This window comes from Podarcis filfolensis (assembly GCF_964270895.1).
Source record: "Podarcis filfolensis genome assembly, chromosome: 14".
In the NCBI taxonomy this organism is placed as follows: domain Eukaryota; kingdom Metazoa; phylum Chordata; class Lepidosauria; order Squamata; family Lacertidae; genus Podarcis; species Podarcis filfolensis.
The window spans coordinates 16,344,077-16,368,118 of NC_139616.1; the positions used below are offsets into that span (position 1 = coordinate 16,344,077).

The 24,042-nt window shown below is 45.2% G+C and overlaps 1 protein-coding gene across 5 annotated transcripts in view; it reads right to left on the minus strand.

Annotated features, from left to right (window-relative positions):
- The window catches only part of ARNT2 (aryl hydrocarbon receptor nuclear translocator 2), a 148,469-nt gene that overhangs the window by 82,041 nt on the left and 42,386 nt on the right, over positions 1-24,042 (minus strand). For all 5 annotated transcript variants that reach the window (XR_014541656.1, XM_083586516.1, XM_083586515.1 and 2 more), the window contains exons 3-5: positions 21,576-21,623; positions 15,132-15,345; positions 12,005-12,218 (exon numbers count right to left, since the gene is read on the minus strand). Coding sequence is in view for 4 of the 5 variants with exons in the window: in XM_083586516.1 (XP_083442642.1) it covers positions 12,005-12,218; positions 15,132-15,345; positions 21,576-21,623 (476 nt within the window). In the remaining variant the exon portion in view is untranslated. The remainder of the gene's footprint in view (positions 1-12,004; positions 12,219-15,131; positions 15,346-21,575; positions 21,624-24,042) is intronic.

A 24,042-nucleotide genomic window follows, 5' to 3' on the forward strand; every position in this document is an offset into this window, starting at 1 on the left:
ATCACCATGACGGGGTGATCTCCTGTTGCTCAGTCCCTGCTCCTGCCAACCTAGCAGTTTGAAAGCTCGTCAAAGTGCAAGTAGATAAATAGGTACCGCTCTGGCAGGAAGGTAAATGGCGTTTCCGTGCGCTGCTCTGGTTCGCCAGAAGCGGCTTAATCATGCTGGCCACATCACCTGAAAGCTGTATGCTGGCTGCCTCGGCCAATAAAGCAAGATGAGCGCCGCAACCCCAGAGTTGTCCGCAACTGGACCTAACGGTCAGAAGTACCTAGAGAAAAAGAGGAGGAATTCCCAAGCTCTTCCAAGCTCACCCGGAAGAAAGGATGGGAATGTATTGTATCCTTTTTTGCAGCAAATAGAAAAGGTTGCAGTGTGTGTGTGGTTCTTGGCAGTTTGCATTTCTTAGTACAGAAAGTATTGCTCTGATGTGTAGAGATCTTTCCTATTCTACTTAATTCAAGAGTGTTCTAGGTGGTTTCTTTCTATGTGAAAGAAACAGGCAGAAGGCTTCTGATGTTTGGGTTGTTCCTTCTGGGAAGCTGAGTACATCTGGTTTAAGCTGGTTCTCCTATCCTTTCTGTCAAGGTCATGCTGACTATAAGTCAGGCCAGAAAGAGCCTGATTTCTCACTTTCTCTTTCTATCTCTTTGTTCTAGTGCTCTGTTCTGCGTGCTATAGTGTTAAGGTTTAGTCTTATTATAAGTTCTTGTAAGTTTAGGTTACGTCTGCTGCAACTGGATTTCTTATAGACTGTGCCAATCCTGAATGTATTGGATTTGTGACCATTTATGCTCATTTGCCTTCAGTTGTGAGTTCTCACAACACTTTCTCCAGTTTGCAAATGGCCGGTAGCCCCTGCAGTGAAGTCTGACCCTTACACATAACTGTAACATGGGCAGGTGCGGAGAAGACACACCTGTCCACACAAACATCCAATGGGGAGCTGGAGGCTCCAACATTTGCTCCTCCAATATATGAGAGCTGACACTATGTGCCAGGGAACTGCCATCGGCTCAGGGGCGAGAGGGGAAAGGGCGGATGGATTACAGAGAGCCCCCAAAGATCGTGGGAAGCAGCACTTCCTCAGCGGAGGAAGGAAGCCACGCCTCTAGTGGGGAGATGCAGGGCTTGGAAGATGCAAGATGGTGCCAGGACACCTTGCCTGGGCAAAGCGGGGAGGAGGGAGGTTCCCCTTTACCCAAGCCTTCCTTGCGCAGTAGGCTTTCGCGGAGAGAGGGGAGGCATAGACTGGGAGTCAAGAGACTACTCTGCTGGGGAAGATTTAAGGACCGCCCACTCTCAGATTCTGCCAGTGAATGAGCAAGACATGGAATAGAGGCGCTCTGCATTGTAAAGGTTTTTAGCACCAATAATAAAGCTTTAGAACAGGCCAGTGAGGCATCTTGCCTGATTGCTCTCGAGCAACCACCCAATACCCTTAACACTATGGAACTTTATTTTACCTGCCCCATATCAGCCCTGCCAATGGACCAAGTTTTCTGTATGAACCAAAACTTTCTCTGTGTCTTAGTCCCCTGTCCCTCCTTCTCAGTGCATCCAAAACAAGGTGAACCGTAGCCAACCACCATTGGACTCAACAATCCAACACCAAACCAATTATCGGTGGAACAGTTTGGCCCTCCATGTGTTCTGGTGTTATTTGCAGTGACCTCATTGGATTGCAAAGGAAAGAATGAGGCTGGGTGTGTGAGAGAGAATGGACATTGTATAACTTTTACTGGCATGGTTTTCCCACTGCTCCAAGGAAGCATGGATCCTTATCAAGGGCAATAAAAGCAAAACAAAACATGACTGAAATGTAGCATAGTTCAGGGATATTTATAGCTTTTGCTGGCAGCCACTACAGCTGAACTGCAGCAAGGGAATTGTAAAGGAGCCTTTTCTGTCAGGTTTTCCCCCACCTCTCCCTCAAGGATGCCCATTCCAATGTTTTCTTCATCTTGCTCAGAAGGCTAAAGGGACTTTCCAAGTACATATGCCTTTTGACAAATGGACCAAGGTTGTGTCATTCCTCTAAGCACTTAGAGGGAGCAAGCATAATTCCTATGAAATTATGGAATAAACCATGGAATGTGATCCCACAGGAGGCAGTGATCAGAGGATTAGACACATTCATGGAGGATAAAGCCATCAATGGCTGATAGCCATGATGGCCATGTTCTGCCTCCATGGCCAGAGGCAGTAATGCTCCTGAATACCAGTTGCTGGAAACTGCAGGTGAAGGGAGTGCTTTTGTTCTTGAATCCTGCTGGCTACTTTCCCATTGGGGCATCTGGTTGGCCGCTGTGAGAACAGGATGCTGGACTAAATGGGCCATTGGTCTGGTACACCAGTCTCTTCTTACATTCTTAAATTAGAAGAACGCTATGGGTGCCTTGGGACGCGGGTAGCGCTGTGGGTTAAACCACAGAGCCTAGGGCTTGCCGATCAGAAGGTCGGCGGTTCAAATCCCCGCAACGGGGTGAGCTCCCGTTGCTCGGTCCCAGCTCCTGCCAACCTAGCAGTTCGAAAGCACGTCAAAGTGCAAGTAGATAAATAGGTACCTCTCCGGCGGGAAGGTAAACGGCGTTTCCGTGCACTGCTCTGGTTCGCCAGAAGCGGCTTAGTCATGCTGGCCACATGACCCGGAAGCTGTACGCCTGCTCCCTCGGCCAATAAAGCGAGATGAGCGCCGCAACCCCAGAGTCGGCCACGACTGGACCTAATGGTCAGGGGTCCCTTTACCTTTACCTTATGGATGCCTTTAGGGTCTTGCAATAGATTTTTTTTCAGAAAAATACCTTCCCTATCTTGTGCATGTATCACACCCAAAAAGACACACGGTGCTGGAAAGAAGCTAAGCTCAGAATTCATATCCTGTGTTTAAATGCTGTTGCGTCTGGGAAGAGAGAATTGCATCAGGGCTCAATAATGTGATCTAAGCATCACAGATTTGGGACTTAATCTAGAATAGGCATGGGGAACTTTTGGCCCTCCAGATGTTGCTGAACTACAACTCTCATCATTTCTGGCCATTGGGCATGCCTGCTGGGGCTGATAGGAGTTGCAGGACCACAACATTTGGAGGACGAAAAGGTTCCTCACACTTGGCTTGGAACATAGTTGTTCCTACCTTCACGGTACCATTTCTCCATGATTTGTTAAATAGACCCCCTGTGAGCTTCAGAAGGCTCTAAGGTGTCTACTGTGTGCACAAAGGCCTTGTTCCATGAGAACCTCAATCAAAGCTTGAGGGGGGGGGAATGGGAAGCCCTCGGGTAATTTAATTATAGATGGACAAGTTTGAAGCTGAGCTCTAATCAAAGCTATAGGAGCTTAAATAGGAAAACGGTTAGGATACTGGATTCCTCAAGCTGACCTGTTTGTTGAGTATTTGGTCTGTTTTGCTTGTCCAAAGTTTACAGTGGTCAGATTATGCCCAGTCTTTCCTGATCATTTGTCCTGATTTATTTGCAGGGATCTTCTATGACAACAAGCATTCAACTCCCCTTGTTTGTGTTGTGTGTATGCTTCTTCCCATTAAGTCAATTGTTCACCCCACGCTTTTCAATACCATTCCCCATCACTTCTCCAACTGCAATAGGTCTATTTAGTTTTCGCTTTTGAAGTGGATTGGCTGTGCTAGGGTGACAGAGCGCTTTAATCCACCTTATTTGTGTGAACCCAAAGTTCTGGCTTGCACTGGAATCCCTCCTGCAAAAGCGTGACAGTCTGGAGGCACCCACTCTAAACACACATTCCTGCCTAGGAGAAACAAAATCTAGCAGCGCTGAGCTCCAAAACACTTTTCAGGCTGGAACAAGGGCAACTGGCCAGCGTATATGGAAACTGTTACTTTTTTATATATCTTTTTAATTATTAACTATGCCAGAAAGCTCATAGAGGCTCATAACTCTGCTGAAAAACAGGTATCATGTGCTGATGTGGTAGTGTTGGGACAGCACTGGCCATTTCTACATCCAAAAGGCAACAACAAAGCAAGCCAGGCAAAAAGCTCTAAACTCATCATTCTTGTGAGTGTTTAAGCTATGTGAACTGTTGGTTCAAAAACTCTCTCTGGTTTTAGCAAGTAGGAATTTGGGTCAGGCTCCATAGAAGCACACAATACATTCACTGACATCCTAAGGAGAGCCCAACTGGAAGACGGCTCATCTAGTAGAGTATCTTTCTCCCCAAATTGGCTTATTGTGAAGGCAACAGACAGACCATAAAGGCAACAGCTCCCTCCCACATTGCTCTCTTTCCCTCCTTGAGCAACTGGCATTCAGAGGTATGTTTGTTTTGAACACAGAAGCTCTATTTCCCTGAGGTGGTCAAATTATTTTTTATTTTGTTTATTTAATTTAAAAACACATACCCCACTTTTTACTATCTAGGTCTCAAAGTGGTGTAAAGTGATTCAAAAATATACAACATACAGAATTTCAAAACACGAATTAAACCTCAGAAATTTAATGTCTCAGAAATTTGAACTAGAACACGAGAATTAAAACAAAACAAAACAAAACAAAAAACAAAACAAAACAAAACAAAACAGAGATGTAGTCACCTTGCAAATAGTCTGGCCAGTTACAAGGCACCTTCCTATTCTATATACTAATGGCAATCTCATTACCTGAATATGGATTCTGATGTAGCCAGAATCCCACCACACACGATTAGTAATCAGTGGGCTAATCCCAAGCAGTGGCGTAGCGTGGGTTGTCAGCACCCGGGGCAAGGCAAGTAATTTGCGCCCCCTAACCCGTGGATTTGCGCCCCCTAACCCTAACCCCCAGATGTTGCGCCCGGTGCGGCCGGCCCCCCTGCACCCCCCACGCTACGCCACTGATCCCAAGGTTTGCACAAGTACAAAAGAAACATTTACCGTATTTTTCGTCCCATAGGACGCACCTAGTTTTTTTGGGGGGAAATAAAGGAAAAATTTTTTTCCTTTATTTCCCACCCAAAACCAGGTCGGGGAAACCGAACCAGGTCGAGGAACAGCGGGATGGTGGCGCTGCGCCTCCTTGCTGTCCCCCGAGCTTGTGGGGCTGGCCGATGTCTGTCCGGTGTGCGGGGCGCTCTGCTTCAGGGCGCCCCTCGCGCTGGGCGGCAGGCTGCTATCCACAGCGTGGGGAGCCCTGCGGGGAACTCCCGCAGAGCTCCCCACGCTTCGGATGTCTGCCCGGTGGGCGGGGCGCTCTGGTTCAGGGCATCCCTCGCGCCGGGCGGCAGGCTGCTATCCGCAGCGTGGGGAGCCCTGCGGGGAACTCCCACAGGGCTCCAACACGCTGCAGATGTCTGCCCGGCAGGCGGGGCGCTCTGCTTCAGGGCGCCTACGCGCCGGGCGGCAGGCTGCCTAGGCTGCAGATGTGTTCCTGAACCCTGGAGAGCGAGAGGGGTCGGTGCGCACCGACCCCTCTCGCTCTCCAAGCTTCAGCGAAAGCCTGCATTCGCCCCATAGGACGCACCCAGATTTCCCCTTCATTTTTGGAGGGGGAAAAGTGCGTCCTATAAGGCGAAAAATACGGTAATAAGCAAAGCATAATGGAGGGAAGGAGGGAGGGACTATGAGGGCTGAGCATGCTCAGTGGCCACAAAATGCTGTCTGTCTGTTGAGAGGAAATGAAGTTTCCTGGAAGGAGCATATACAGTGGTACCTCAATTTAAGAACAGCTTTGTTTACGAACTATTTGGTTTACAAACTCCGCAAAACCAGAAGCAGTGTCATAGTTTGCGAACTTTACCTCGGTCTAAGAATGGAAATCAAACGGTGGAAGGGCACCAACAGCGGGAGGCCTCATTAGGGAAAGCTCACCTCAGTTTAAGAACAGTTTTGGTTTAAGAACAGACTTCCGGAATGGGTTAAGTTCGTAAACCGAGGTACCACTGTAGTTTGGTGTCAAACTTGGTAGGATACAGGGCTTACTTGAGTTTCCCTAAAATCAAACCAACCATCCTTCATTGCTATTGAACACAAAACAATTCCACCTTCGCGTACCTCAACATGAAGATTCTTCTAGCAATCAGTTCAGAAGGTTGCGTGTATGAAGAAACTTCTAGTCCTGAACTTCTAAATAACGTTCGTTTTATGGATGAGATTTGATTAAAAGCATATGTGCGCACACACATCCCCATACTACAGGAATATGTTTTAAAAGCACATGGGCACATGCAAATACCAAGGATTTACCCAGCTTTTAGATTGGCACTGTATGCAAAGTCTGTCTCTAAGGATGTAGTCCCCTTCCCTGCGGCAAAGGAAACTCACTGGGCAGAGGCCTCTGAAGGATGTGTCATGTCCAAACCAGCCTTGCACATCAGGCTTCTGCTTGTATATTTATGACCACCTGGGACTGAAAATGGGAAAGCTCCAGTATCACAAATTCCCTCCCTGCGACCATTGTTGCTGGAACTGGGAGTGATTCCGGAGCTGGTCTTTATCCAGTGGAGCTTTGATTTGGCGCTGACTTTCCGAGATATCGCTTTGCTTCAAAACGCCGTAATCATATTGGGAAGTGCCTCCGGAATAACCAAGGCGTGTTTGGTTTTGATAAATGTGGTGCCCGTTGAGAATGGAAGACAATTGCCCAAATCAGGAGCTACCTTGGGAAATCTGCCACACTTTGCTACCTCAGCATCAGTGTCTAAGCTGGTGAAGGACTGGGGTGGTGGCTTGACAAACAGCAGCAATTATTTAATCTTATTCCTCTTACTTTTTCAAATCTGAAAAAGCCTGGATGCTTCCTCCGGGAACTGCCTATACAACCCGAGAGCTCACAGAATATCTGTGCTAAGGGAAACCAAAAAGGTAGCAGGCTTCAGAGTTCAAGGGCACCCATACCTCTCTGTTCTGGAGAAAAGTGCTGAATAACAGGCAAAAGAGGGCAGGGAGGGGGTTCCCTCAACCCTAATAGCCAATACAGGGCTATATGAACCAATGGTTGGATCTGGTAAACGACAACTACTTTTGTAAATTATCATTTTCCTCTACATCAAATGACATCCAGTAGGAAAAAATCACAAGTGTAGAAACAGCATTGGAGTAAACAATATTTGCAGAAAAGGTCTTATTTGATCTTTAAAAGGACAACAACAAAGCTATTTCCAAATTTCCATCTCTGGTGTTATTTATTCAACAATGACTAACAGCATCCTCTTTATAGCATCCTTTTTTTCTGGCCTGATGTTGGAAATTGCTTCGAAGTTGCTCCGCTGATTAATTAATCCTGCACCACGCACAGACAATCTGACTCCACGGACAACATCTGGATTCTCTCTGGGTGCACAAACTTTGCTTGCTAACAGCATTCCTTGAAAGCTGGACATAAAACTGAACCCGGGTGCAGCTGTTGAAGCTATCAACATCTGCAGTTCTCATGGTTTCCAAATGGAAGGTTTCCCCCCCGCCTCTTTGTCCAGATCTCTGCAAACTCCCTACTGTTTTACAAGGCTCAGATTCCAATATTACAGTCTAATGCTTTTTGTGCAAAGTCACTGCAGAACTTATGCTCTTTAATTCAATAAAAGGCGTCTAATCAAAACAAGCCAGTCTTCACTCTCTATCACTGTTTCCATTATAAAAGCTTATTTCCTGCTATAGCTCCTCACAAAATAACTGTGAATGGGGAGCGCAATCAGGCTCGTGCCAAGCAAAATAAGATTGGTTAAATCTGCTTAGTCATGCTTTTCAGTTGCACAATAGGAAAAAGGCGCAGATACTTTACGTCTTTGATCAACTGTTTTCCTGAAACTTGAACCTATCAAAATTTCTCCAAGGAGACACTACAAAGCCACAAGCTTGATTAGGGGAAGAGTTCACAAAAAACCCCACATTATTCTTCTCCAAAATTAATCCAGATGGCATAAATCATACACATTAATATGGATTAGAATTATTTCCCCCCATCAGTCCTTGAAAACCAGCAACTGACACTAGCCTGCTATAAAAGAACACTCAACATGGTATGTCCTAGAAGAACATGGAAGCAGCTGTCTTGCACAGGCGGATGAATTGTCATTTAACCTAGTAAGGGACAGGGAACCCGTGTACCACCAGATGTTGTTAAACTCACAATTCCCATCAGCTCCAGGGATGATGGAGAGTTTTAGTCTGGCAACATCTGGAAGGTCACAAATTCCCCACCCTAGCCTACTAGAATCATCTCTTTCTCATGAAACTCCTTTATATATTCTTTATATATTCTATACTCTGCTCTACATTCCCACCACCAGTTGTGGTAAAGGAAGGACATAGTTGACACAGGACATTCTCGGTGGTGGCACCCACTGTTTGTTTTTAACTTCACCATAAGCTGCCTTTGGATTTTTTCATGAACAAAAGAGGTTGAAGGTAAGAATTCCTTAAATAAACACATCCGGAACACACAGAAACGTGTTTCACTTCTGAATTATGCTACCTGCCTTAATGTGCTTCATTAATTAATTATCTCTCCAAGCCTTACAAACTGTTCTCCCCTTGCGAAAGATCTGAAAAAAGGCTCAGGGTACTGGCTGAAGGGAAAGACCACTGTTCACGGGCAGGATACCTTCAATGAAAACAAAATGTCTAAGGTTCAGGAGAAGGGCCATAGCAAGACTGTAAATAAAATAACCAACAGTTCCATTCTTACAGCACTTGGGACATGCCTTCTCAGGTTCCACGTCAAAGCACTGCTGCAGGCAGAAGAATACCAAAAACTGAACCCAGTTGGTTCCCTGAATGGCCTTTATATCCTGAATAGCTGCCAGTTACAGAGAAGCCTTTGAGCACATTCAAGTTTCCGGCAGCCTGTGGAGAACAGGACTTGTGTGTGTGTGTAAGTAAGGAAAGAAAAAAGCCAAAAGCAAAACAAAACAGCTGGCTACACAACAACATGCTCTTCTTTCAAGGCTTCTGCTGACCTTTCCTTCAGTACAAAACTAGTTTCCCTGGGGGGGGAAAAAAGTATGAGAAAGGCCCAGGGGCTGCCCAAATGGTTTGCCAACGTTCCGAATTCAGGCATCCACGTAGCTCTCCCTTCCGTCCCTCCCCAAACTATTTTATTTGATATCGTTAACCCCATTGCTCTCCCACAGCTTGCCAAACCATAGAAGTAGAAAATGAAACAGTTGCTTATACTACGCATTTAAATGTTTCAGCAGTTTCCCCAAACCGGCCGCTTTAGCCCACGAGAGCATGCTGGAACAAGGTTTCATTCTCTCTGGACAACTGCAAGGCCAGGCTTAAGTGGACATCAAGTGTGATGGACAGGGCCCCAAAAGACAAGTAGGTCTTTTCCACTGTGCTCCTGACAAAACCTACTTCCTGAGTAGATGGAGCCTAAAGGGAACGGGCCATAGCTTAGTGGCAGAGCTTCCGCTTTGCATGCAGAAGGTCCCGGGTTCAATCCCAGGCATCTCCAGGTAGGGCTGGGAGAGACGCCTCTCTGAAACCCTGGCTAGCTGCTGCCAGCCAGCTGTAGAGGACACTGAGCTAGATGGTCCAGTGACCTGACTCTGTGTAAGGTCAGATTTCTCCATCCTTGAAGGACAATTTGACCGGAAACGAGGAGATGGTTGTGATGCTCCACCGCAAGGTGTGGTGATGGGCATGAGCTCAGAAGTCTTTGAAAGGGGAATTTAGAAACTCTAATTTAGGAGTGAGGAACCTGTCGTCCTCCAGTTGTTGTTAAGACGACCATTCCCATTAGCTCCAGCCAGCATGGCATAGATCAGGGATGATGCAGTAAGGGACCAGCACAATCTGCAACATCGATGGGAAACCTCAGGCCTGGGGGAGAAATGTGGCCCTCCAGGTCTCTCTCATAGAATCACAGAGTTGGAAGGGATCCAGAGGATAATCTAGACCAAACCCCTGCAATGCAGGAATATGCTAGGGCTGGGCGATATATCGTCCAAAACCCATTTGAAGTCCATTATCATATCAATTTCATAGTTTTTGACCTGGCAGTATTTCACGAATCATGATGTGTGTGTGCTTTGCAAAAATCACAATGAAGCCAGCCAACACCTCGACATAGCTCCGTCCTTATTTCAGACATTGTGATGTTTTGCTGGTGATATATCATTGTAGACAGCCTGTGGTACATAACATGGATGGGGAGTCAGTGTGGTGCAATGGTTAGAGTGAAGGGTTAGGACTGGGCAGACCCAGGTCTCAAACCTTGTCATGAAGTGACCTTGGGTCAAGCCATTCTCTCTCTCTCTCCACCCTACCTGGAAGGCTTGTTGCAAAAACAATATGAGAATGATGAGGACCACGTCTTTAAGCTCTCTGGAGGAAATAATGTAATAAATAAAACGAACAGAAGCACAGAAGAAAACCCAAGGCTGTGTTAAGATATACAGCATAGGGAAGAGCAGGAACGCTTACACTGCCAGAGCCACATGTGAATCTGAATTGCCAAGAATTAGATCTTTTCAAGCCCTTTTATAACTGCCTGAAAGAATTTTTTTACAGCAAAAACAGACTAAGTTCAAGGTCACAATCATAAGGAAAAGGAAGTTAAACCCATAAACAGAATATGGAATCATAAAATGAAAAACATGTACACAGATCTAGAAAGACAAAAACACACTCTCTCACACACACACAAACACAATTAGATGGAAATTCAGTCACGGAGCCAAGTCGATGGGAAGGCAGCAGCCAAAATAAACTTGAGACAGTGGCTAAGATAAAAAGGATAACCATTATAAACTACCTACATCAGCATTAAACCAACAGAAAGAAAATGTCAGAGTGCTCCTTTGTCCTCCTTGACCTGAATTTCCCATTAAAACCACAGAAGAAAAGATCTATCTTGTCCCCCTTCTTAAGGTCAAATAATACATTTTATTATTCACACTTAAAAAGAAAAAAAACAATCCCACAAAACAACTTGCTTAAAACTTGCATATTTAGAAATAAAATGTGGTTATATCAGCAAAGATGGAGACCGATTGTAGCCAGAGAGGGAGGCAGGCGAGGGAGATGAGAAACCCAAGTAGCCAATTATCTAAATTTTCACAATGAGGAAGAAAGCAGAGAGATTGCAGGCAAGAAGCATGGGCATAGCCATAATTTATTGGGGGGGGGGAGGCTTCATGTTAGGAGGGGAAGAACCTTAGTTAAGTATTTTTATTTATTTATTTGATGGGGGGCGGCTACCCCCCTGCCTACGCCCATTGTGAGCAGCAACAGTGGCCAAAGGGTAGTGTGTGGGGCAGCGGAACTATATGTTCAATTTATAGTCACACCTTGAAACAGGCATGCTCCGGATCAGGGCCCTGCACCTGCTATTTCTTCCAAAGAAAAGTGGCAATTTTTAGCATTTTCTTTCTCTAAAAGTGTGAACAAGCTGGTTCAGACGATAATATCTCGGCTTAATAAGCAGAGATAATGCACAAACCTTTTTTTTTTACACATGGAGTGCCTATACACATGCAGCAATTAAATCAGGAAGCCTCGGCCATAGTTTTCCATTTTATCCTAACTAAGAAATGGTGGTCATCAGCTTTGGTTACCAACCACAGCTGATGCAGAAACCAATAGGAGGAAACCTTGATGGCCTGGTATAACAACTATCCCAAGGTTGTTTCCTTGACTTGCGCAACTTGTCAATGAGAGAAGATGACGAGCAGACTTGCCTCACCGACTCAAGAACCTGACCATCAGGCCTGTTTGGATCATGTATCTTGCGGTTGGATTACTGGTTGGGGCATTTCGATGTGGAGGGGGAGATGACCATACCATTTTTCTGACCCGGTCTTCTTTTCTGCTATGTGGCAGCCTCTCTGTGCTAGGCCACAGCCTCACGGCCGCCATTTTGTGAACAGTGCCCAAGGAACATTTGAAAATTCCCTTCAAGATCGGCAACATTCAAAGCAAAGATGGCAGAGCACGCTGGAATATCACACAGAAAACAGCCAAAAACTTTATACTGCTTGAAAAGAAAAGAAAAAGTTCTGTCCTGAATGCCAAGCGATAGGTGCACAGCTCAGGGAAACCGCTGACCTGTCATTGAGTTCTCGGATGTGCAGAGCTGCTCCCTCAGCTTTTCCACGTCATCGGGGTGAACCTGTTCATAGAGAGTGCTTCCAAACCACTCTGACTGGGGCTGGTTGAGAACAGGAGTGACAGAATCAGACACATAGATCACTCGGCCTGTCTCAGCAGCAACAACGAAGAGGAAGCCATCTGCAGCTTCAAGGATGAGGTGTTTCAGTTCCTTGCCAAGAAAAGGAGAAGAAACAAGTAATTTAGGGAGCAAGCCTAAATAAATGAAAAGCAATTTTTAACAAGAATGCATAATTATTTTTGTGTTACTTCTTTTCAATACTGTATTCATTTCCATTAGCAAAGGCCGGCTTTTGTCGGACAACGTATTTGGATAAAACTGCAGTAGTTTAGTGAACTGCTTTCTTTTACTCGCATTCAGTCTGTCATTCCTGTTCACTGGGATGCATTCAATATTCCCTGTCCACTTTCGCAAGGACAAGTATTAATGTGGATAAACAGAGGAACCCAACACAGCAGCTGTGCACATGGAAATTTATTGGGTTGTAAACAGCTTAGGGATTTTTTTCTTTAAAACATAAAGCTGTGTGGAAATGAAGTTAATAATAATACTAATAACAATAGCAGCAACAACAAGAGCAAGTCAGGAGATCAAATCACGTTTCAAATGTAATGTGCTGGCTTGCCTGTAAGCCAATAGCTGTAAGCCAGTAGCTACAGTTTCTGGTTACACATGTAACAGGAAACTGTAGTTAAAAGCAAAATCCTGGGCATGGGTATGTAGCTGCATATAGCTGAACAGACTTCATTTATACCCTGGCTTATTAAGTCAGGATTTGATTGTGTGAATTTGCCCGGCATCTTGGTTTGGTCATAACACTAACTCGCTAATAGGTGGAATCTGTGGCCCTCCAGATGTGGTTGGAAAACAACTTGCTTCAGCCCCAACCTAGACAGCTTATGATGGATCCCTGGCCTCACAAAAGTCAAAGGCTACAAAATAAGCAACATCTGGTGGGCCATGGGTTCCCCGTCCCTCTGCTAAACCATGGTTTAATGTTACATGTATGAGCTCCCCCTCCCCTCCCTTCTGTAAGGAAGTCATAAGCTTTTGTCTCCAGCTAACCACAGTTTGCAATTATGTGCAAATCTGGAACTGGGATTAGTCTTACCTATGGCATCCCCAACCCCCACTCTTTTACACATATACAATCTTCTCATTTGGATCAAATGCAGGGGAGATAACTCTGGGCCACAGATGAAGTCACATATATGTTTGGCTTACCTTACTGATCTCAACGGATGAAGAAGTATACCAGTGGTTTTCAACCGGTGTGCCCGGCACCCTGGGGTACCTTGAATGATGGTCAGGGGTGCGGCAGTCAACACCAGCCTCTATCCCTCTTTCCTTCCCTCCTTCCCCTGATGCCCTCTTGTGTCTCTGCCTCCCAAAGGCTTGCACAGCTGTTTGTTGCAGCAGCCCTGGCTACAAGCTACCAAGGAATGGTGCCTCTAGAGATGGCCAGGGGGTGCATCCCAGGGCTCTGTGGGGGCAGTGTGAGGAGGCACCTCTCTTTGGGGTGGGGGGGGCAACTCAGAGACTGGGGGGAGGCAGCTGCGGCTGCCTAGAGGATTCCCAAGGAGAGGGGAGAGGAGGCTGAGGGAACCCTCCACAAGGGAGGGTCTTTGAAAAAGGGTGAGAGGTTACCAGCTCTGCGTGCAATGGGTGACAGAACTGGGCTCCTAAGCCCCACAGGGGTGCCACAGAAAGCTCAAGGGAGCCATGGACTAAAAAAAGATTGAAAACCTCTGAAGTATACAACCAAAGACTTAACTATGCAGAAGCCATTTCCCAAAACGAGTGATAACACAATATAGCTAACAAAACTAAAACTAATACGAAAAGGGGTGGCACTCATTCGAGCTCAACCCACAACAACCAAAAGCTCGCCGCAACGACAAATATTTTTTTATGGTGCTTCTGAAAATGCTGACAAGTGTCTGCAGAGGAAGGGAGTATTCCACAACTGTGGAGCAGGTGTGGTAAGTCCCATGTGCACATGAAGTCCCATTCCTTTTACCTTATGTTTTTAATGCAGACTAAGATGTTTTATGCACGTGCCGCCAGACCAGGAAGTGCAAGTCTGGGGCTACACATTCTCATGACCCCTCTGATGAGGTTCAGGCAACTTCCTTGTGGGGAGAACTGCCAGTATCTTATTCAGGATCCACCCAGGCACCATCCTCTGACTCAAGAGAAGGAGCCCCTCACAGTACACCCAGCTTCACAGAAGTCTACAGCACAAGGCAATGGCCCTATAACCAGCCAGTCAGCTCTCCCAGGAGTTGGAACCTACTATACTCCAAGTATGATCACCCCTCTATCCTTTGTTAATTTGTACAAATCGCTTCACAATGCCACATAGCAGTGATGTAGACCTCTCTCCCCCGCTCCCTCAAATACAATTCCATGGAGCAAGGAAACCAAGGCATGCCATGACACAAATAATACCATACAGAAGAAGGCTGGGGGCATACGGGCCTGTATCTAATGTTCTCTGCTAGTGCAAGGGCTCATTCACAAGCAGACGGGTGAATTTCAACACTGAGCAACAGGGGAACCAAATGCAACAGGTGCACACATGGAAACTTGCTGCGCAACAGATTGCACGTATTTCGCAACGAAACTACCGGCATTCTCCTGCACAATGACATTCCACTAGCTTAAAACATTTCACACCAGCAGAGGTAAACCGCTAAGTTACTTGAACTTAGCACTACACCAGAGACAGTCCCTGGCTGACATTTTCCTTGGCAGCTGTGTGTTTTGCATCACACCACCCCCAAGTATGGCAAACATCTGCATCACACTAGTAGATGGAAAGACTAGTAGACTGGAGACTGAAAGGCACAGGGGTTCAAAGGGCAGTTTCCACCCACTGCACAACAACAAGTCTAGATCTGCCATCCCGTCCGGGAAGTGCAGTCAAAGTGGGGCAACCTTTGACTGCGCTTCTCCGTTGGTGGCAAACAGATGCTTGCTGCCGTGAGTGTGAAACTGCACTGAAGGCTCCCACCCCTTCGTTCAGGGCCACGGCCTTTTTTCCCAAAGAAAGCCACCCACCTGCTCAGTGAGGAAGGAAGGCTTATATGCTCCATCGGTAGATTTGTTCCCAGTGCCCCTCATGGACTTCATGTGTGACACTGCCATGCGGAGAATGGTCAGCTTGTCAGGTTTGCGCGCCAAGGCGCTGCAGGTGGGCACCATGTCAGAGAGCTCGGTGATGTACTGGGTCATCTTGTTCCTCCTGCGTCTCTCGATCTCACTATGGTTCTCCCTAAACGCACATAAGAAGGAGCAAACCGAGAGAGAAAGCGAGATGCTGTCGGTAAAAGATGCAGTGCTTGGAAATCGTTACAATAGTCAGAGCACGTAGGAGGGTTGCGTCACACTCTAGCATGGCCAAGAGACGGAGAACCAAAAGGACAAGGCTACGGAGAGTGTCGGGAGGTCCATTCTTAGGGGTTCCAAATATGTTCTATGGGCTAGGGCAAAGCTTCCCAGTCTTGGGTCTCGAGTTATTCCCATCATCCCTGGCCACTGTTCCTGCTAGCTAGGGATGATGAGAGTTGGAGTCCAAAACAGCTGGAGACCCAAGTTTGGGCAACCCTAGGCTAGGGCAACTTTTCCCAACCAGGTGTCCTGCAGATGTTGGTGGACTACAGCTCCCAAACCCCTCTTACCATGCTGGCTGGACTGGTTGGAATCCAACAACATCTGGAAGATACCACGTTGAGGCAGCTTTAGCACAAGCCCAGTGATGGCCCTGCATTTATCCTGGTACAGCAGGGATGGGGAACCTGTGGTCCTCCAGTTGGTGCCAGATTTCAGCTCCCATGAGCCCCAAACAGTATGACCAATGGTCAGGGATGATGGAAGCTGTGGAGGGTCATAGGTTCCCACCACCACTGTGTTACAGCCTTCTTATGGCTGCCATCCATTCTTACAAAAATAAGCAATGGTTTGGGGACCAAAGGGACCTTTGGCAATGGGTGGTCCAATTTCCACCAAGAGGGAGAGATTCATTGCACCTCCCTCCCCTACATCACTGGTCAGTGTCCCAGCCTGTCCGAGCCATGTCATGTTGGTAGAAAACAAAACTTATCGGGGGCACCTTTCACTCAGGGACTTTCGAAGCGCATAGCAAGGTAAAGCATTTTTTTGTCTTCCATTTTGCATTTTGGGAAAACTAAGGCAAGCAACCCCAAGCCTAGTGATTTCTTACAGGCACAGGAGCACGGATGGAGCCCCCCCGTCCACAAAGCCTGGTTCTTTTAATGGAGGAAGTAGATCCACGTTCACATTTCTTTGTATGGGCAGATCTTCCTCCTCCACTGAAGTGAATGGTGTGGGTCTCTGCAGGCCGGGGAGCTCCATGCGTACCTTGAAGGAAACACGGAGCTCGACATTGAGACAATAAATTGGTGAACACTTGGGTCACGTAACCAATCTGAGCTGGTGGGGAGAGAAGGGAACCAATAGTTTCAAAGAGAGCTGTAAGGTTACAAAGCTTGAAAATGAAGCTTTGAAACACTTATAAATAGGACTCCCCATACCTGAGCCAATCTGTCCAGCGAAACCTTCTATCAGTTGAAAGAAATATTATGTTCCAAGCAAAGTGAACTCCATGCTATTTTTTAACTGCCCCCAGACAACCCAGATAAGAAATTCAGTGATTAAGCAGTATCAAAATAGCCCAAATGAAAAATAAATAAATTATGCAATATGAAAAGTCAAATTCTGCAACATGCATAAATTATACAACTGAGCAGATTTTATTTATATTTTAGTTGCATAATCCATTCTAGTTTTGCAGATCACAGGGAGGGGACAGGAAATTATGGAAAGTGGTGAAACTCCAGGCAACCTAAGCAAGACTGGAAATCTTTATCTCATCACCCCTTCAGCTTGCAAGGTTTATTCAGGCATTGCCCTTTCTCAGGAAGTATAATTCTGCACCTAATCACATATTTTGCGCTTTTTGTGCCATCACACAAAATGGCCACGTGCCCAGAGCCACACAGGTTATGATATTCAAACTTGTATCTTGTTAGTAAATGCGTTGGATTCTAAATTCTTTGCAGGAGAGAGGCAGGGTTAATAATATTGGGCGGGGGGGGTGTGTTACTCTAAAATGGCTGAAACACATTTTGCATTTTGTTCCAAGAACTTAAGTGAGGGGCAGCTATAAAATGGGGAGGAAAGGATAAAATGTATTCCAGAATTTCTGCCAGATTTTAAACATAGAATCCCTCCAGGGAGAACCAGAGAGTTCAAATAGAAATTTTCTATAAATATATATGTTTTTATTGCCTTCAGAACATGTATCACAGAGGGCATTGGTGCATTATGCTGAAATGGGTACCTGTGGGGTGGGGAGATGTGAACTGAGTATGGGAGAGAGAGTTGGGATAGGTATCAGAGAGTTATTAGTCCCTTGGTATACCTGAATTTAAATGCCCAACATGCAAGATAAGTTACCTCTCACCAAAACCCTTCTGCAGAACAAGACCGTTTGATTGCATCGATGGCATCCGAGCATTGAGTGATGCCTCAACAAAGGAACAAGTCAGACCACTGGTCCATCAAGAACCATACTATCTAAAATGAGTGGCAATGGCTTTCCAGGGTTCCAAACAGATCTCTCTCAGAGTCCAACCTATTGGGGATTGAACCAGGGACTTTCTGGCTCTGCCACTGAACTACAGCCTTTCCTCTTACTCTTCCCTCGATAACAGAGATCTCCCAGAGCCCGCCTTCTGAAAGCACAGACACATTGGAGATATTGCAGTGACGTCTTTGCTGCAGATCCCAGACACACCACCCATGGTTCCATACACAGTTTCCTACGCGCTGCCTTTAGTGTTAAAATCATTTTGCCTCCCAAAAATTGCTTAGCCGGGTCTAGACAGTGGCGGGAAAGTGATTCGCAAGATGCAAGCAAGAAGCTAGGCCAGCTATTCACTTACTGGATGGCAGTAAGTGAGATCCTTGGTCAGCACAGAACACAACTGGTTCATCTAGCTCAGCACTGTTTACACTGACTGGTAGTAGCTCTCCAGGATTCCAGACAGGGTTCACTCCCAGCCATACCATGAGAATCATAGAATTGGATGGGAACCTGAGGATCATCTAGTCCAACCCCCTACAATGCAGGAATATGCAGCTGTCCCATACGGGGATCGAACCTGCAACCTTGGCATTATCAGCACCGTGCTCTAACCAACTGAGCTACCAGGAACTGAACCATGGGGCTTTCTGCATGCATAGCAATTGTTCTACAGCTGAGCGTCAGACCTTTCCCAAATGTCCCCCTATTTATCCCAGCTTTTATACATCCATTATCTTCTGACTGTATATTATAATTGTTAACATTCCAATATATGCTCTGGCAGTTATCCGTGTTGCTAGATGTGTTTTTAGCTTGTTTTTGTTCACAACTTTATTTTTCATTGAAAAGCTTGGCTCTGTTATAAGACAGGCTTGTCCCTCACTGTTCTCTCAACGCCTACCTTGAGTATTTTTCCTTATCCCCAGAGATTTGATCATCATACCTGTAAAAGACAAAAAAAAACCCATAATAAATAAATAGGGTTACAGAGGACAAGCATGACAAAGATATCACCATGTACTCACGTTCAGCCAGATGGGCGGGGTATAAATAAATTATGTTGTTGTTGTTGTTGTTGTTAACAACACATCTGGCAATCTTACAATTGACTTGCCTCAAAACGTAATGGCAAACCATTGTTTAGTGTTGTGTGCACAGTCTCAGATTCACACACTCCTTCCTCTAGTGCAGGCATGGCCAAACTTGGCCCTCCAGATGCTTTGGGACTACAACTCCCACCATCCCTAGCTAACAGGACCAGTGGTCAGGGATTATGGGAATTGTAGTACCAAAACATCTTGAGGGCCAAGTTTGGCCATGCCTGGCGAGTGCAACCATGTAACGTAAATTAGCAGATTCGTTTCCACGTTTGAAGTAACCACAGTTCCCTGTAATGTCAAAACTTGGAGAACTGTGGTTAATTTAAACCAGAGGTAGCCAACATGGCGCTCTGTCGGACCACCATAGCCATTAGCCCCAGCCAGAATGAGCCAAAGGTCGAAGGTGATGGTAATTGTACATCTAGAGGGCACAAACTGAATTCCCTTAGTTTAAACTATGGTTAGTGAATAGGCTAGGGCTATCAGCCTGCTTGCTTGAATGAACCACAGTTTAAATCAACCACAGCTTTGATGTAATGGGGAACTGTGGTTAGCTTAAAAGTAGTTGTGGTTGCTTTTCATCTCCTCCTTGCAGCTGAACCGAGGGGAATGCGGCAGCACTTGGTTTGCCGTGGCTTGTGCAAACAACATTGAAACTATGTTATAATATTTCATCTGAAAAGGCCCAGGTGCCATTTTCGGATACTTTCTGTTGTCACACACATCTGACTGTGGTTCACGTGAAATAACACCATATACGTGACTTTTTCAACATACAAAAGTTATCCATAGCCCCTTTTATTAAAAAGAAAAGAAAAGCCATAGGGCTTTAAATATATTTTGAATTTTGCCATGATGCTGCAATTAGACTCACTGAGCAATGCAAAAACTTGAGCCTAAAAAATAGCAGCCAAGAGGTTGTTAACGCTGCATGCAGCTGATGGATCTAAGAGCTCCCGGGAAGCTGTTAAGATAAATGCTCCTTTGTCATTCCATTCATTTCAAGAGAAACTGCTGTCTCAGGTTGTGCGATGACAGCGCAGTAAAACTGCAGTAATAAAAGCTTACAAAGTTTGACATATTACAGAAGACAACCCCTGGTCATTCTGATTTACTTTCAATACACTGCAGCACTGTAGGTTGCCAAAGCATAGGAAAATTATATCCAAATAAACCTACTACATTGAGCGCTTCTGTCTTGAAATTGGAGAGGTATAAAATTCTCTAATGAAATAAAAATAGGGCTGTGATGCTGAATAAATTATTACAGTGGTGCCTCGGTTTATGAACTTAATCTTTCCGGAAGTCCGTTCTTAAACCAAAACCATTCTTAAACTGAGGTGCTCTTTTCCTAATGAGGCCTCCTGCCATTGGTGCCCTTCCACCGTTCGGATTCCATTCTTAGACTGAGGTAAAGTTCTCAAACTGGGACACTATTTCCGGTTTTGCGGAGTTTGTAAACCTATTCGTTCTTAAACTGGGCTGTTCTTAAACAGAGGTACCACTGAAATCGTTTTTACTAGTAAGTTTTTTTTTAAATGATTTGAAAGATGAAAGCATTGCCAGTGGACACTAACAATGAGAATACTCCATTAATTCAAAAACATAGATTGATATAAGCAGTCCTTATGTCCAAAGACGTGCCTAAATGAGATTGACGATTATAAGCTGTGTAATAAATAATAATAATAATAATAATAATAATAATAATAATAATAATAATTTATTTATTTATTTATTTATACCCTGCCCACTCTGGGCAGCTTCCAACAAAAGATTAAAATACAATAATTCATCAAATATTAAAACTTCCTTAAACAGGACTGCCTTCAGATGTCCTCTAAAAATCAGATAATTGTTTATTTCTTTGATATCTGATGGGAAGGCAGTGAGATCATTTGACCACTGGGTGGGTGGTGTTTGATCTCCCAGCCTTGTAAAGTAAGGCCACATTTACACCATAAATTTAAAGAGTGATGATACTGCTTTAAACAGTCATGGCCTCCCTGAAAGAATTATGTGAGCTATAGTTTGTTAAGGATGCTGAGAGCTGTTAAGATGCCCTTCTAATCCCCCTCACAGAGCTACAATTCCCTGAGTTCCATATGAAGAGGGGTTGATTGTTAAACCACCCTGGGAACCGTAGCTCTTTGTTAGGAATAGAGATTTCCTGACAACCCTAAACAACAAACTACATCTCCCAGAATTCCTTGGGGGGGAGCCATGATTGTTTAAAGTGGTATCATAGCCGCCATAAGGTTCACAAAGTTAAAAATAATTTATAAAAAGTACTCCCTCAGAAGAGGCACATCCTGGCCTATGTATGAGGAAAATGGGAATGTCACTTTTAAGGGAGTGTCTGCCATAAAAATGAGTGCATCAACCTCAAAATCTTCGGCCTGTAAGCCTGCGCCCAGAATCTGTGTTAATTTTTAAAAGTTGCAAAACCCCAAGCGGTGTTTCAATTACAATACTACAGGGCACACTCTGGGCTTCAGAATTATCTGGAATATAGGGAGACTCAGACAGACTATTAGTTCATCCAGCTAGGATCATCCACATGCACAACAGATGATCTGTCACTGAAACATGGCCCTGGTTGCATTGTTTCCTCACTTGTAAATTTATGTAGCACTGATGGATTAAAACTTGCGATGACATCTTCAATTGGCAGCCCTATTATTAAGTGTAATAAATTTCAGCAACAACCCTGGCAGACCAATCATCCAAGTTTGTTTACTATCTCCACTAACACGTCCCTTTTTGGAACCCTTAAAAAAAACAAAAAAACCTCACCTTGAAAATTTGCTGGGTCCTTCACCATCTTCATCATCAAACTCCATCCTGGGGGGAAAGAAAAAATGGTAAGTCTTCTGAATGAGTCATTCTGATTTAAAGAAACAAAGGCTTCAATGTGGCCTGTTTCTGTTTTTTATATTGAAAACCCTTTCCCCCCTTTTTCTGTTTGCTAGTGCTGCTTCAGAAAGGAAGGAAGGAAGGAAGGAAGGAAGGAAGGAAGGAAGGAAGGAAGGAAGGAAGGAAAAGAAAAGACTGGGCTAGATTTGATTAGCAGCCCTATCCAAACGCCACATTTTAATGAACTAATTCGAAACAGATACGGCATGGCCATGTAAAAGAATCATTCTACCTCAGCCTAGCCCAGTTTCCAAAAACAGGATTCTAAGACCACCTATGACCTTCCTAATGTTTCTTTAGTTCCTGCTTCCCACCTCCAACTTCCCAGAAGGAAGGAGGAAGAAACTGCTGGAAAGCTGGTCAGTAGCTTCCACCTAGAGTTTGGCTCTGCCTAGACTCTTGGTATGGCCAAGGAGCTCTGGGCAGGAGCACATGACCAGTGTGGTCCCCAGAGCATCCTTCTCAGGGAATTCTGGGCCCAACTCTCAACTCCTGGACCAGTTTCTTTGCCCACAGCTTTCCTCAATGTTCCTCAGTGAACTCTTGTTCTGCTCTCTAGTCACCATCTGGAATATCTTTAACTTTTCGTGGAAGAACTCCAAGAACCCAAAATAAAACTCTGACATCTATGTACCCTTCTTTTTTTGCCTCCTATGGATTCTAAAGGGTTTAAGAACAGACATAACTCCCAGAATGCGGGGCGGTTTTATAACTCCAGGGAAACGTTCGCAGCCATGTGGAGATCAGAAACCAAAACCCATGAAATACGAGCGAGGAACGCTTAGGCCAGCCTTCGCTGACCTGGTGCCCTCCAGGGGCTTGAGAACTACAACTCCCACCCATCAGCCCCAGTCTGTGTAACTGATAAGAGTCGCAGTCCAAAATGTCTGAAGTGGTTGGTGAAGGTTAGAATCATAGAATCATAGAATCATAGAGTTGGAAGAGACCACAAGGGCCATCGAGTCCAACCCCCTGCCAAGCAGGAAACACCATCAGAGCACTCCTGACATATGGTTGTCAAGCCTCTGCTTAAAGACCTCCAAAGAAGGAGACTCCACCACACTCCTTGGCAGCAAATTCCACTGTCGAACAGCTCTTACTGTCAGGAAGTTCTTCCTAATGTTTAGGTGGAATCTTCTTTCTTGTAGTTTGGATCCATTGCTCCGTGTCCGCTTCTCTGGAGCAGCAGAAAACAACCTTTCTCCCTCCTCTATGTGACATCCTTTTATATATTTGAACATGGCTATCATATCACCCTTTAACCTCCTCTTCGACAGGCTAAACATGCCCAGCTCCCTTAGCCGTTCCTCATAAGGCATCGTTTCCAGGCCTTTGACCATTTTGGTTGCCCTCCTCTGGACACGTTCCAGTTTGTCAGTGTCCTTCTTGAACTGTGGTGCCCAGAACTGGACACAGTACTCCAGGTGAGGTCTGACCAGAGCAGAATACAGTGGCACTATTACTTCCCTTGATCTAGATGCTATACTCCTATTGATGCAGCCCAGAATTGCATTGGCTTTTTTAGCTGCCGCTAAAAAAGGTTGTCTTAGGACTTATGCTACCCTGGTTTATTTTTTAAATTCATCATTCATTTTAAATTCATATTGTATTATTTCTATGATGTTAGCCGCTCTGAGCCTGGCTCCGGCCGAAGAGGGAAGGGTACAAATAAAAAATTATCATATTATTACTACTATTATTATTACTATTATTATTATTATTTTCTAACACCTCCCCAGGGACTCAAGGCGCTGTACATGGTTCTGCTTTCCCCCATTTCATTATAACAACAACCGTGCAAGGTAGGCTAGGCTATGAGAAAGTGATTGGCCCAAGGTCACCCAGTGAGCTTCATGCCTGAGCTGGGATTTGCACCCTGGTCTCCTGGTCCTTGTCCAACACTCTAACCGTTACCACACAATGATTTATATTGCCTTTAAGTACTTGAAACTTCAACTAGATTATGCTCGCAGTTTGCAATTCCATCATTTGTATTTTCCTTGACAGAGAGAGAAAATGACACTCTCTGCATCAAATCAAATTCTTTCAAAAAAGCCTTTTAATTCCTCAGTGGGAGCTGTGGCTGTACGTATATTGGTGAAGAAACAGTGACATCCAGTGGCCAGTTTGGCAAACTGAAAAATGAAATTTGTTTCGCACATGAGCCAACCCAATACAGTGGTACCTCAGGTTACATACGCTTCAGGTTACATATGCTTCAGGTTACATTGCAGACTCTGCTAACCCAGAAATAGTGCTTCAGGTTAAGAACTTTGCTTCAGGATGAGAACAGAAATCGTGCTCCGGCGGCGTGGTGGCAGCGGGAGGCCCCATTAGCTAAAGTGGT